Here is a 15,761-nt window from a genome sequence, read left to right as displayed (position 1 = left end):
AGTAATTTTCTTCCATACAGTGGGGGTTTGACAGTCAATGACTTGCGGGTGGGGGAGGCTTTCACTTTGATAAAGCATGTCAAATCAGAAATTAATCTTATTTAGGAGTTGTTCTCTAAGTGGGGAAGGGTAAACAGTGAGGGGTGGGGATCTATTGTGGGTAGCAGATCTCTGTCACACCTGTCAAGTGGGTGATACCTGGTCCTCAGAGATCTAAGTAAGAACTGGAGGAATTTTCATTTTATCCATTTTTATGTCTTCTGCAGGTTCTACACAGAATAATGATTGCTAACTTGAATCATGATTTATTCTTTTAAAAATCTCAAGAAGTTAATCTTCCTGATTACTGTTCTCTGTTCAAAAATTATTTTATTTAGTTTTATAGTAATGATGTATTGAGTTTGGCCTCTGGAGACATGGAAACATGCCCTGACTCCACTAAAACTAACTGGATGACTGTGGACAGGCCTCTGCAGCTGTGGAAGCATTACTCTTCTCATCCATTCTGTTGTATAGTGTCTTATTTCTTGAAAATGTTAGAGCAGGCTAAGATCACTTTAAGCTTTAAATATTCAGTATTCCTAAAAGCAAAAAATAAAAACCCAGTATTTCCTAAACTTATAGATTAGAAGAATGATCAAAATCAGCCTGGGCTCACTCAGCAGGGCAGTGGAGCCTGATCAGATGATTCTTATGACAGGCAAGTTTGGAACATTTAATCATAGAAGACAATTGCTTTTCACTGGCTGCCTAATATCTTTTTTAGTTGTGAATTCAATCTTAGTATTACATAATACATTCCTTCTGCTCCAATATTCTGCTTTTTACCTTGAACCTTTGTGAGTGGTTGACTGCCTCCTTGAATTCTCCTCAGTCTTTTGAGTTGTGGAGGCCATACCTGGGCACAATATCAGTCAGCGTGATTGTGTTTCTATTTGTGAATCAAAGTCCATCACTGTCTGCTTGGTACCTAGTAGGTACTCAGTAAGTGTCGCTTTCCTCCTTTTTGTGCTCCTTTAGTTTCTCATCTTCTTCTTTTCTTTCCAATTCAAAGAAAATTGGTTAGGTAGAGCCTTGCTTTTCAAAGTGTGGTCTGTGGACATCCTGGGAGGTCAGGACTCTCTCCAGATCACAGAATCCAGTCTGCATTTTGAAGAGGTTGCCAGGTGCTTCCCCTGCACATTAAGATTGGAGAAGTAGGAATTAGAGGCAATGCATGGGGATTTTCACAGTCCTCACTGCTACCCACAAAAGAACCCTGAAGGCCCTGATCTATGTTCAGTCACGGTTTTATATTCATGTGAAAATAGCATATTCATAAGCACATTCATACCTTGAGTTGTGTCTACGTTGGAGTGCATGAATTTACAGGAACTGTGCAGCTTGTCATTCTGATTTAAGGTGGTGGAGGTATGCTTATTTAAACCAATGGAAAGAATTCATGCTTCATATGCTCTTCTTAAAATCTGGAAAGAATTCTGTCACTTCAAATTTTGGTCTGCACTTCCCCAAGCATTGTTTTATTTCTCTAATTTAAATTAAAAAACTATGGAACATTCACAAATATATTGTTTTGTGTCTAAAAATACATCTATTGATGTATTTCTTTGTCACATTTTACTTGCTGTAGTAACTTTCTGAGGTAAAGAAAGCTATAAAATGTTTTTCCCTGTTGAGATATTAGTTTGTTTTCATTTAACTGTTGCATGGCCAGAATTAAGTGAAAACCTCCGGATTTTCTCTTTGTACTAAAATTTGGGTTCAACTGGAAGTCTACTTTTATAAAACAAGCTTAATGAAATTTTGTGTTTAGAAACTACACCTTAAAAGTCCTATGGCGTGGCCAGCATGGCTCAGTGGTTGAGCATTGACCTATGAACCAGGTCAGGGTTCGATTCTGGGTCAGGGCACATGCTGAGTTGTGGGCTCAATCCCCAGTAGCAGGCGTGCAGGAGGCAGCCAATCAATGATTCTTTCTCTTATCATTGATGTTTCTATCTCTCTCTCTTCCTTCCTCTCTGAAATCAATATAAGTATATATATATACTAGGGGCCCGGTGCACAAAAATTTGTGCACTGGGGAGGGGGTTCCCTCAGCCCAGCTTGCCCCCTATCACATACTGGGAGCCCTAGGGGATGTCCTACTACCTGCTCCCTGCTCCCTTGGGGAGTGGGCCTAAGCCACAGTCTGGCCACCCTTTGTGGGAGTCGAACGGGCTGATCAGGGGAAGGCACCAGCCCCATCACCACACTGTTGCAGCCACTGCAAGTCAACAATTGCTGGCTGGCTCCGCCCTGGTTCCCCGCCTCTGCCGCCATCAACAATCCTTGGCTGGCTCCTCCCTGGCCCAGGCCTAAAGCCTCTGCGGGAGGCTTTAGGCCTGGGCCGGGGCCCCCCCAGCTCCCGCCGCAGCCGATCGCTGGCTGGCTCCTCCGTGACCCAGGCCTAAAGCCTCAGGCCGAGGCTTTAGACCTGGGCTGGGGCACCCCCTGCTCGCCGCCTCCGCCACTGCGGAAGATCGCTGGCTGGCTCCTCCCCAGCCCAAGCCTAAAGCCTTTGGCGGAGGCTTTAGGCCTGGGCCAGGGCACCCCCAGTTCGCCGCCGCCGCCGCCTCAGAAGATCGCTGGCTGGCTCCTCCCTTACCCAGGCCTAAAGTCTCAGTCTGTGGCTTGGAGCCCACATATGTAAATTAGCCGCCATCTTGGCTGACAGTTAATTTGCATATACTCACTGATTAGCCAATGAAAAGGGTAGCGGTCATACGCTACTTACCATGTTTCTCTTTTATTAGTGTAGATAGATAATATATATGAAAGAATTATTTAATAAGTGCTAAATAGACATTAGTGATTATTATAAAGAGACTAGAGGCCTGTTGCATGAAGAGATTCGTGAAATAGGCCTTCCTTTCCCCTGGCTGCTGGCACCGGTTTTCCTCTGGCACCCGGCACCCAGGCCTTCGCTCTGGCCGGGCTCCAGCCAGAGCCGGCCCTGGGTCCATGAGGCTTCGCTGCACCAGCCCCGGGGCTGTGAGGCTTCCCTGCGCCACTGGCCCTGGGGCCATGAGGTTTCGCTCCACCACTTGGACCCTACGTATGCAAATTAACCGCCATCTTTGTTAGGTTAATTTGCATGCTCTCCTGATTGGCTGGTTGGCATAGCTAAGGTATGGTCAATTTACATGTTTGTCTATTATTAGGTAAGATACAGTTTACACATAAAATGAACAGTGGTATTATTCATCATTTTAAGAAACTTTTAGAACATGTCAGAATAAAGCATATGCAATATACTGTATATACAAATAAATAATAATAGTATGTAATAAGGCATTAAATACAATCAATTGCAAAAATTGAGTACCACAAACAATAAAACAACAGCTTCTAATGGTGTGATGCGAAGAGAGAGAGATAGAAACAGAGACAGCGACAAAGTCAGAGAGACAGGGACAGAGAGATGGAGACAGAGGAAGAGATATGATTACTGTTAGCTGGAGTTCTGTGAAAGAGATAAGCTTATAAGTGAGTTTCAGCTAGATGATGATCCCAATCAAGTACTTGTTTTGTTATCTTTGGTATTTAATATTGAACCTTCCCTAGATGAATAATAAAACATCATATACAATCCTCAAAGCTGCACAGAACAACAATTCAGTATTCTTCAGTGATTTTGAAATTTCCACATTTTTAAGTTTCTTAACTTGAAAAATCAAAATTCATCCTGCAAGCATTTTTGAATATCTTTACCTCAAATTCTTTATCAGATTTTCCATGAGTATTGTCCCAAAGCACATACATTATACCTAATTTGATTATTCCATAGATCACACTGTATTGATTATCTCTTTTATTATTATACATGAATTAAGGGATTGCCTCAATTTTGCTTCTCTAATGTTTTTCCCAGAGTTGGTATTTAATAAAGTGTTAACTAAATAAATCTTCTATAAAAAACAAGAACGGACTGGAGAAAAAGTAGTGATATATGCAGTGGATATATAGTTAGATGAATGCACTATGTAAGGAAATTCAGAAGGAACAGAAAATGACCAAGACCAGGGCTTAATAATGGAAAATATCCATATTTCTTTATTATAAAATATAGCTCTTTTTGGAAATATAAACAAAAGTCGGGCAATTTTGAATTCACAGAATAGCAAAAGGTAGACTATCCACCAGAAAGATGGAGAAGTCTGACATAAATATAATCAGAAAAAGTCAGTCTCTGAGAAAAAGTTGCAGAAAGATAGATCAATAATGCTGTTTGCTGAAATGCTAGAAAATTATAGGATTTGCCCAAGAAAGTAGTCATTGGAGGCCTTAGAGAGTGAAGTTTTAGTGGAGGTGTGAAAAAAAAACACACAAAATTGCAGAGCTTAAGGAAATTGAAGAAAAAGTGGTGTTAACAGATATAGAGATTTGACAAAAAAGGACCCAACAAAGAAAAGCCACTCTATTTTGAGTTGTCTGAGTCATTAAAGACTCAGACCAAGCAAGATTACAATTACATTTTGCCCAAATTCAATTTCTATTAAAAAACAGTTAAAATCAGTTCTGTCTTTCAACACGGTTAGGGTGTGAGCCATTTATTTTATAGTGGGTTCAAATTTTCCAGTTTGTCAAAACCATGAAGGGAGTCATCCACATTGCCATTTAACATTAATTTTATCTGAATTGCTTGGGCACTGAATTAGACCTTTTACTTCTTTTCCCTGCCTTAATAGGGCAAATGAGAGTATTCAAAGTCTCAATATTATGCTATTCTGTTACACTGGGGGGAAGAAAAAGTGTGTGTGTGTGTGTGTGTGTTTGCAGAGAGAGAATCCTCTAAGTACAATAATTGATCTTCTGATTATCAGAGTGTTGTTGTGTTGGTTTTTTTTTGTGTTTTTTTTTTCTGGCCCTTTAGCTCTCTGTCCTTGCACGATATATTGATAGGTTTTAATTGAGCCTAACTAGAGTATAAAAAAACTATTGAGGTAATCATTTTAGGTACAAGGTCAGACCTTAGATAAGTCATAGAGTTCATGTTTTTAGACTTGCTTAGTGGGAAATTGTTGCTGAAGGAAGAAAGACATGCTTTCCAATATTCGCTCTAAAACTAAATTCATATTAGGGGTAGAAGGATCCACAAGATCACTCACCTTCAAAAGAGGAGACAAGAAATGGAAGTGTGAGGAAGCCTTACAAAGAGTATTCATTCAAGATATCATCTAAAGATGAAATTTAGTTTACAAAAGTTGTATTGAAGTATTGAGAATAACAATGCTCTGTTTGTATCATCCCACTATAGATGTCACATAATAATGTAATCTACTTAATGTATATGAATTTAATAGTTTATAAAGCTTAATAAAAGACAAATTTTTAGGATTTTAAGTCTGCTTATAGGAAAAACAACAAAGGTACTATTTTTAAAAATATGTATATTTTATTGATTTTTTACAGAGAGGAAGGGAGAGGGATAGAGAGTTAGAAACATAGATGAGAAAGAAACATTGATCAGCTGCCTCCTGCACACTCCCTACTGGGGATGTGCCCGCAACCAAGCTATATGCCCTTGACCGGAATCGAACCTGGGACTCATGAGTCCGCAGGCTGACGCTCTATCCCCTGAGCCAAACTGGTTAGGGCAACAAAGGTACTCTCAAAACTTGAATTTAACTTATCAGAATAAAAACACAGTAAATACACGCTATAAGATAGAATAAGTGAAAGGGGTAAACAAGGACAAATGTCTATAATTATATACAAATTTTGAATAACAATATATGCTATGCATGGTTTTACTTTTGTCTAAAATGTGTAATATCTATGTACTATATATGTGTATCTGCCTGAGTTCATGTATATTTGCTATATTTCTTCCTATATGCATGTTGCCATAAGAAATCATATTTAAATGAGGAATTAAGCTTCAAAGACAACCATATTCACTGAAAATTAATTAGGTATAGTCTCCAATAATTATCTTTAATTTAATTATTATTGAAATAGTATAAAGAAATGATTGCATTGTACTATGTTCAGAGAAAGATCATGTGAAGAGGAGGAAGATACAGAATTAAATTTAGAAATAACAAATTCAAAGAAGAAGAACATTTTAAAAGATATCCAGCATGATCTGGGTGAGTCAATGAGTATCCCATGATTAGAATAGGCAGAGGTACTGCTGTAGCAGAGCCTCATGTAACATTCTATAACAGCCGAGCAACATGAGTTATGGTGATCATTGAATTATTCTTGCAGAGCTAGTCAGTTTACTTAACCACCTCTTATTAAGGCATCTAAAGGGGAAGCATCTTGCGCAGACACACAAGTACTTCAGCTACATTTTTCTCATAATTCTGTTATCTACACTATAATTTATATGCCATTCTCCTCTAATTCCAGGCTAATTAGTGCAAGCCACTGGTACTCTACATCATGACCACTGGATGCATTGATAAAAATGACGTTTGCAGTATTTAGTGTCAGAAACTTAGCATCAGACTGTAGAACTTGGTTATAGCCTTGATTGATTGACATGTCAATCTCAGTACTGACCTCCCGTGGATTATGTAACAATAAGCATGAAAATGAACCTGAAAATGTTCCCCAAAGTTCACTGTACATTTCATTTGAATCAGTAAGCTTTCCAAGAAAAGGATAAAGTCATTTACAGTTGTAGGTATAAAATTTAATTTAACAAAGTTAAGTCTTCAAATTGCTTGGTAAATTTGGAGAGATATAAAGAGAGAATAAGCATATACTTTTCAGGAATACAAAATACTCATTTGTAAATCAATATATAAATTTATGAAAAAAAAGTATACTTATTTATAAGTAATGAGGGTCATAGTAGCAATAAAAATAGGTTTTAGTAACCATTGACCATATATGTCAGATGCTGTGCTAAACTGTATAAAATTGAGTTTCAGAGTTACTAGTTTATAGGGCACTGAGCCTCAGGAAATGTTGGGACTCCATGAGATTATAAATTGGGTCTCTCCATGTAGTTGTTCTGCTTGTACACTACATAAGGGTTCTAGTCACACCAGAGATATATACTGATTTATTCAACAGCTCAAGGGAAAGACAGAAGATTTTTGGTTTCCAGGCTAAACACTCAATCAGCCAGGGAGAACCCTTTCCTTAAAAGGTCATGTGGCATGTATGATTTGTACACACTTAGGAAAAAAAACCCCTGCCACCTCCCCCACGCAACACATACACATACACACTCATTGTGCATACACCTTGCTAACATTTGGTTCAAACTTAGTCATACTATTGTGACATATAGTTGTTATTTTTAACAAACACATTTCCTATCTGATGATGGTAGTGATACATATTTTAAAAGGATTTAATATGAACAATTTAAAATGCAGAAGAAATAATAACACATACCCATTACCCATAATCACTTTCCCTTTTTTCCCTCTTTCTTTCCTTTTCATCATTTATTATGAACTCAAAATCAAAACGAAATAAACAAAAACACAAACTCTGTGCACAACAGTTAATTTACCTCATTGTGAATCATAGTATTTGTAAGAACAAATAATATTTTATATGATAAAACCCTAATATGCAAATCGACCAAACAGCAGACAACCAGTCACTATGACACACACTGTCCACCAGCACTCTCCCTGTGGGAGTGCACTGACCACTAGGGGGCAGTGGTGGTGGCGGGAGCCTCTCCCGCCTCCACTGCAGGTGGGCAGTAAGGAGCGAGTGGTTCCAGACTACGGAAGCCCCAGACTGCGAGAGGGATGTCCACCTGCTGGCTTAGGCCTGATCCCCAGAGGATCGGGTCTAAGCCAGTAGGTGGACATCCCTTGAGGGGTCCCAGACTGCAAGAGGGCGCAGGCCCAGCTGAGGGACCCACCACCCCCTGTGCATGGGCCTCTAGTGTTTTATAGATGTTTTGCCCACACAACACAAAATTCAGCAGATGGTCCTGCTTCCTCTGTTTCCCATGACACCTCCTTTTAAGGCTCTCCTCACTCAATTTGAGATCAAGAAACATATTTCCATTCAAACAAAATGGTCATTATTGGTAATGCATTGAAGTATAGATAAAATATCAATCCTAATGCTCTGTTGAGGGGAGGGAGACCATAAACTACAAATCTATTAGGTTCTCTAAGTTTCTGTCAATTAGCTAAATTATTACTTTTTAATTTAATTTAATATAATGCTACAAATTTTATTACCGAATCTAAAAGCTTATCCCAGCAATTAGAATGAGAAATATAAAATGATTTAAAACCTAGCCAAAGTTTTCATGTAAAGTTTTTGTTATAAAACATTAAAATAATTATATAATTTGTTTTTCTTTGAAACAGTTTCACATATTTGTCTAAAACTAGAATATTCCATTTCAGTAAAAGTATTTATGAAATAAAACTTTATATTTGTTTGTCCTTCCAATTCTTCTATGCTTGAGAATATAAATAGGAAAGCATAAGGATGCTGTTCTTAATTAAAAATCCAGAAGAATCCCATCATTTAATTTAAAAAAACCCAAGATTGTTATACTAATAGCCTTAGTGTATTTTAACATTTTCTCTTTCATGTTTTTCTATATAAAGCTCTTAACTCTGTATATAAATCAGATGCAAATTATCAAAATGGGCTAACCCAACCAGTGGATTATCTATGGCAAGGTGTTTTTATTTTTACTTTTCCTTGTATCTATCATGATTTTGACTATTACCATTATCTTCCTTCAATCTATCCATGTACTTGCATACCCAAGCACTTGGACAAAAAACAAACAAAAAACGAAAAAAAAAAAACTGTTCAAGAAATTCATATCACATATTCCAGTCAAGTGTTATTATTTTGTGTGTTAGCCATACTTTACCTAGTACTGATTTCATTCCTGCATAGTGTGGACTCACAATTTTATTTTATTTTTATATATTTTATTGATTGTTTACAGGGAGGAAGGGAAAGGGATAGAGAGTTAGAAACATCAATGAGAGAGAAACATCAATCAGCTGCCTCCTGCACACTCCCCACTGGGAATGTGCCTGCAACCAAGGTACATGCCCTTGACCGGAATCGAACCTGGGACCCTCAGTCCCCAGGCCGACGCTCTATCCACTGAGCCAAACTGATTAGGGCATGGACTCACAATTTTATATGATTTATTTGAAAAAAATGGTAACTATGAAAACCATTTTCATGTCCCAATCCCAAATTGAGGGAGGCCAGAGAGAGGTAAAGACCTGAGAGGAACTAAAGGGATAGAACCATTACTGGCTTGGGGGCACCCTGGAAGATGCTAGTATGGAATGCCAAAAGGCATATGAAGTTAAGAAGTCTCTATAAAGCACCACACAACATTTCTGTTGCCCTGCCATAGCTCCTCTCCCTTCAGTCTTTCTAAGTATTGAGTCATGTGCCCCCAGGAGAGACCTGGGAAGGCTTTCTAGCCATGGCTATAAAGAAGTCATCCATGAGAGCAGTGCTTTATGGGGCAGCCTTCCTACAAACTACCAATTAGCAGGTGTGAAGTTCCACTCTGCTCAGAGAGTAGATTATGTGATGGCCAACAGTGCCCTGAGAATCTTGTTTGGGAGGCTACGCAAGCACATTTAGAAAGACCAAGGGCTTTGAAGGGATTATTAAGAAACCCAATCTATAGCATTACAGGCTCAACTGGTAGTGATTTCCTCTGATAGCCTAAATTACATTTCTAAGAAGTACAGGGCTTATAAGGTCTAATGTTAGCAACGACACTGAATTCTCCCCTGTTTTCTCCACGTGAGCACGAAATATAAATAGAAAATAGAATGTCTGATAAGATAAAGAAATATCAACACACTAATTTGTCATATATTCCTGGGCACAATTTTAAATGCAGTATTTAAATATAAAGGCATGTTCTTTTAAGTTGCACTGATTTTTAATTTTGTTTAAAAGTAGTGGTTACATTATTTATTTTATTAGTACATTTTTAGATGTGTGGTTAGGCTGGAGATTCACAATCTCCATAAATAGCATTGGCATGAATTTTAAATTCAGATGCACTTGAAGTAAACACTGTGCTAATTAGCGAACTTTTCAGGGGAACAGGCTGTTGACTTTGTGAAAATAGTTGCTATTGTGAACTGTTCTGCGAATCCCCAAAGAGGCATATTTTTTTCTAACTAGGGAGGACTGAGAATATCTTAATATGTGCACATTTGAACACTGTTTGGGATAAAGCAAAATTAATTCATTGACCAATAGATCATTCAATTTAACCAAGCAAAGCATAAACACAATTCACAATCTCTGATGCCACTAAGAACAATTAGTTAACGGGGCAATAAAGATGAGGAGATGCTTATGTGAGACATGAGCAGAGCAAGTACCATGGGCCAGGTACAGAAACTCACCAGGGCAGGAAGCCTAGCAAGGGGCAAAACTGGGAAAACAAGAACCTCACCCCCAGGGTAACCTTTCCTCCCCAAGCATATCACTAGTCAGGTGGTTTAGGCGCCCGCCCCGCCCCCAGCCCCGACCTTTTTCTCCATAAAGATAACATCTAGGCCTCAGTTATATTTCATTTTCATTGGCCTTAAAATCTTTTCTGCATTGATAAAAAGAACCAAGATCCCAGTCAGTAACCCCAATCCGTAACAGTTATTTGCCTGTGTACTCTGAATGCTAAACAAATGTTGGGTAAGAACAATAAAAATAAAAAAATAAAAGGACAAAACTCTTTTTTTTCTTAAATAGCAAATTCTAGGGTGAGGAACTCCCCCTCCCCGTTTTTTTTTCTTTTTCTTTTTTCTATTAAACTTAACATAATATATATCCTAACTCTCATTATATAGTATTCTAAGACAGATTCCTTCAATATTGAAATATCTATGATAGGCATATTTGGGCCACTGTAGACATAATATGTTAAATAGTTTCTAAGGAGTTTGATGACAAATATACCTTTCTAAAGTGACTAACTTACTATTAGGGAACGACTTACAAAGTCTAATGTCAAGTCGTTTATATTTTTACTCTTTTCAAATAAAAGAGTGGGGCATGAACTAATACAAAACAGTTAAAGTGCTAACACTAAAATCACTAATGACATCTACTTTTGACCCTATTTGGGATCTTTTATTATAGGAAATTCTGGTATCTTTTTAAAAAAAATATATTTTTATTGATTTCAAAAGGGAAGGGAGAGGGAGAGAGATAGAAACATCAATGATAAGATAAAATAACTGATTGCCTGCCTCCTTCATGCCCCCTACTGGGTATCAAGCCTGAAACCTGGGCATGTGCCCTTGACTGTAATCGAACCTGGGACCCTTCAGTCTGTAGGCCGATGCTCTATCCACTGAACAAAACCAGCTAGGGCTAGTATCTTTTCTGTTGTTAAGTTTTCTCTAAGGTCACTATACTTGTGTTAGTTCAAGGGTTGTTAAGTAGGATTTATTTATTTATTTATTTATTTATTTATTTATTTATTTTTAGTTTTCTTTGATAGCCACTAAGAATTTGCTCAGTGAGAATTAGTAACTGTTCAAATAGAGGCCTTGCATTGGATTTTGTATCATACTGCAACACTTATTAAGAAACAAAGTGCATTGGAAGCCACTTCTGTAGGATTATTTTAATTAAGGCAAATTATTACACAGAGCTACTAACCTTTGAAAATGAACTACAAATTAGCATTCTTCATTTCTGTGGTGTGTTTCATTTACCATTTAACCACAGAAACCCTGACTAGCTATAAAGGTCAGACTAAAAGCAGCTTTACTTACCATCTTCATACTGGCCAAAGCAGATTCCGAAGAAAGAACCAAGGATGATCCCCGAAGCTAACCATTTCCAGAGATAAAACTGTTGTAACATCTTCTGTCAAGTTCCACTCAAGGCTGATCTGAAATAACAAAAGGGAAGAAGAAACATTTGACAAGTTCATCAATCTGTTATAGGTAAACATGACTGTCACAGCACAGAAGAGTCTTAATGACTTCATAGTTAATTACCTGTGCCACACTATCCATTAACCAAGTAACACACTTGTTTAATGTGCTGGAACTCTTTATCCACATGAATTTGCAGACAAGTAACCTCTAAGGAAAGCCATCTCCTCTGTTTCTTACTTTGTAAGCAAGTCAGTTGAGAATTTAACACATGGATAATATCAGAACCACACTTTCTTTAAAATTGAATCAAATGGTTAATCAGTTTAAGTTATTAAACTTGTCTATAGCATAATTCAATCATACAGTGTAAGTTGTTCTGCAACCATTTAAGATGGTAAACCAGTTGTTAGTATCGTACACGAACATTTTATTGGGCATATGTGTTACACAATTAAAGTAGAAAAACCCATTATTAAAATGCTAATTCTTTTTAGTATAATTAACATGCTAGGAGATTGACTTCACTATGTCAAGTAAGACTAAACCACTATGTCAAGTTTTTACCACACCTGTCTTTTGAAGTACTTGGGTGAATTTCGTTTTACTTCCTTTGTTCTCCTTTGCAACCTCTCAGTAAATGAAGAAACTGAATGGGTTATCCGTGGCCAGTGAGCAGACTAGTAAGTCTTATTGAGAGAATGATATGCTCAGTTTTTTGGTAAATTGAAGAATTTGTTCACACAAAATTGCTCAAAATGGCCTTGTTAATAAGGAGATAGAATTGGGGTAGGAACTCTGTTAGTCTAACTCAGCAGTTCCAAACTCCAATGTCTACAGGGAACGGGAAGACAAAAGAGAAGAGTGAATGAGCCTAAGGGGACAACAGGATGGTGAAGGCTGTGAGAAATTGCAGAGTGCAGGGTTTGTGTGAATGACCAGCTGGTGCTCAGCCGCTGTCAATGCTCTTCATGTGGGAATGAACACAGTGTTGCCAGGTCTCCTGCTTTTCCAGAAGATGGTGGAAATCCAAATTTAAATGTGAGGTTGCTCAGTGTTTAGATGGTTGTCCAATCCGCTTTATAAACTAGATGTTTCTGGCAGGCCATATTGTTCTCTGAGTCCCTTCAGTTTACGACTTCTGTACAGGATTCGCTCTCCTATACTAGTTGTGGATAACGTTCATTAGAATGCACAGAGAAAATGTTTATTAGAATGCACAGAGAAAATATTTTCATTCTGCTTTCACATGCATTTTATTTCATTCATCATTGGGGTTTTAAGTCCTAGCTGGTTTAGCTCAGTGGATAGAGCATTGTCCCGCTGACTGAAGGGTCTCGGGTTCAATTCTGGTCAAAGGTTCTCTCTCTCTCTCTCTCTCTCTCTCTCTCTCTCTCTCCTCTCTCTTTCTCTCTCTCTCTGTCTGTCTCTCTCCCTTCCACTCTATCTAAAAGTCAATGAGTCAATGGAAAAATATACTCAGGTGAGGATTAACAAAATAAAAATTAAAAACAATAACACCTTCGTTTTACCTGACCCTCATACTGGTTTTCACTCTAACTGGTAAAGGGCTGAGCCTCTGCTTTTATAACTTCTAGGCACAGTTAGCACAAAGAAGAGCCCATATTTAGATATTAAAAGAATATAACAATCCAAGCTTACTTGAACGTAAAATAAAAATAAAGTAGATCAATGTTACTAGTTGTTGGAGTCAGTGAATTAGAATAAAGCTTCTTTTTAAATTCAAGTTCTTCAGCTTAACTACTATATGACTTTGAGCAAATTAAATAGCATTTATGTCTCATTTTCCTCATTATTCCAATGGAGATAACATAGTACCTATTTCATAAGTTTGTTTCGAGGATTAAATAAATAAATGGCTATAACTACATGCTCAGAAGAGTGACTCAAACAAAGTGAGCACTCCATAAGCTGACTATGAGGATTTTTGACTCAGCATCTATGAACTCTTGAAAGTGCTTTAACATATATTTTCTAATCTGTCTGTAGCATAGCCTCTGAGGTTGGTATTATAACTCCATTCTGTGGTGGAAACATCACATTCCCTGGCTCAAGATTACAAACTGGTGTGTGACTAAAGAAGGGGTGCAGTTTACAAGGCTGATACCTCTGTTCAGTTCATTACAGAAAAGGATAGAAAACTTCTAAAAGAATACGTGACTCAGAAGGCTTCAAGGGTTAAGGAAGTCTTGTAAAGTCTGCTGTATTGCTTCCCTGTACCTTAAGGGAGGGATATTGCATTTCTCTTTCCAAACCAAGAATATACTAAGTTTATGCAAATAATGACTTCAACTCCTTTTTTTTAAATGTGAAAATATGAATAAACAGACTATAGTATTCAAAATAAAAACAAACAAACAGAGAAAACACGTAAAGAACAATTATTATAAAAAATTAAACGAAAAGCAATATCTTACCAAATGATAAGAGAACAAAGTGTGTTACTTTGTGGGTCCTTAGACCAGCCATGGGCAAACTACAGTCTGCGGGCCGGATCCGGCCCGTTTGAAATGAATAAAACTAAAAAAAAAAAGACCGTACCCTTTTATGTAACGATGTTTTGAATTTATATTAGTCCACACAAACACTCCATCCATGCTTTTGTTCCGGCCCTCTGGTCCAGTTTAAGAACCCACTGTGGCCCTCGAGTCAAAAAGTTTGCCCACCCCTGCCTTAGACGATCAACTTGATTTCCTAACTTATCAATTTTGAACTTCACACCATTTATGTTCCCTACTAGATAAAGCTGATGCTCATTTCTCTGGCATTCAGTGTTCTCAGAAATTCACTTATTCAATAAGCATTTATGGAGAGTCTCTGAGGTACCACTCACTCTTCTAGGTCATTAAAAAATAACAATAAAATAAGCCCACTCATATCTCCTTTCTCATGAATCTTACATACTAGCAACATGAAGAGAGATAAACAATAAACAAACAAGTATATAACCTGTTAAAGGTAATACGTGCCATGAAAATAGCTGCTTGCATTTTTTAAACTTTATACTGCCACTTCACACTTAATTATCATTCAGAAATTAAGATTATAACCAAACCAAAATGCTTTCTCATAATCTAACTAAAATTTTTCACAAGAAGAACATATCTATTCCTGCAACTCTAGCTGAAAGCACCTTCAAAGACATCCACTGCCAGAATACAGATTGCTCTTCACCCCTTGGAAGGAGACTAAGGAACACACAATGTTCTGTCCTTGATGTGGTTAACCATGCTCCCTGCATCTGGATTGGTTGCAGTGACACATGGCAAAGGCAGCCAAGGTTGACATCATGGCAGTTTTCCCTCTGGCACATTTTTGACAATGTCATCATTTTTTAATTTTTTTTTTAAAGAATGTCTCTGACTGCTATGTGACTAACCACTAACTTCTTTGATATATCAAAGTTTGGAGCCCACTGCCAATACTGTGAAGAGAAATCCCAAATCAATACCATGTCAGGAAGCAAGCTGGAATCTCTCAGGGAAGTGGGAGCTATACATATGCATCTGCCCTTCAACAATCTGTTCACTCAAACTCTGGTACTTCTCATTTCTAACATCTAGACAGAGCTATAAAAAATTGTGCCTGGGCAGTGTGGCTCAGTGGTTGAACCAGGAGGTCATGGTTCAATTCCTGGTCACAGCACATGCCTGGGTTCAGGGCTCCAGTGTGAGGCATGCATGAGGCAGCTGATTAGTGATTCTCTCTCAACATTGATGTTTCTATCTCTCTTTATCTCTGAAATAATATATATATATATAATTGCATTCTAATAAAAGAGAAACATGCAAATTGACCACACCTATGCTATGCCCCAAGCCATGCCCACCAGCCAATCAGAGCGACTATATGCAAATTAACCCAACCAAGATGGCGGCC

General features: G+C 37.8%; 1 protein-coding gene across 1 annotated transcript in view; it reads right to left on the bottom strand.

Annotated features, from left to right (window-relative positions):
• Nucleotides 1-11,847, bottom strand: part of PCDH15 (protocadherin-related 15) — a 567,795-nt gene extending 555,948 nt beyond the window's left edge. The window contains exon 1 of the mRNA XM_014547486.1: nt 11,757-11,847. Within this exon, the coding sequence (XP_014402972.1) occupies nt 11,757-11,847 (91 nt within the window). The remainder of the gene's footprint in view (nt 1-11,756) is intronic.
• Nucleotides 11,848-15,761: the final 3,914 nt, after the last annotated feature.

Source organism: Myotis brandtii, unplaced genomic scaffold (genome assembly GCF_000412655.1).
Source record: "Myotis brandtii unplaced genomic scaffold, ASM41265v1 scaffold475, whole genome shotgun sequence".
In the NCBI taxonomy this organism is placed as follows: Eukaryota; Metazoa; Chordata; class Mammalia; order Chiroptera; family Vespertilionidae; genus Myotis; species Myotis brandtii.
The sequence above is the reverse complement of the archived record's forward strand: the minus strand, read 5'-3'. Positions and strand labels throughout refer to the sequence as shown.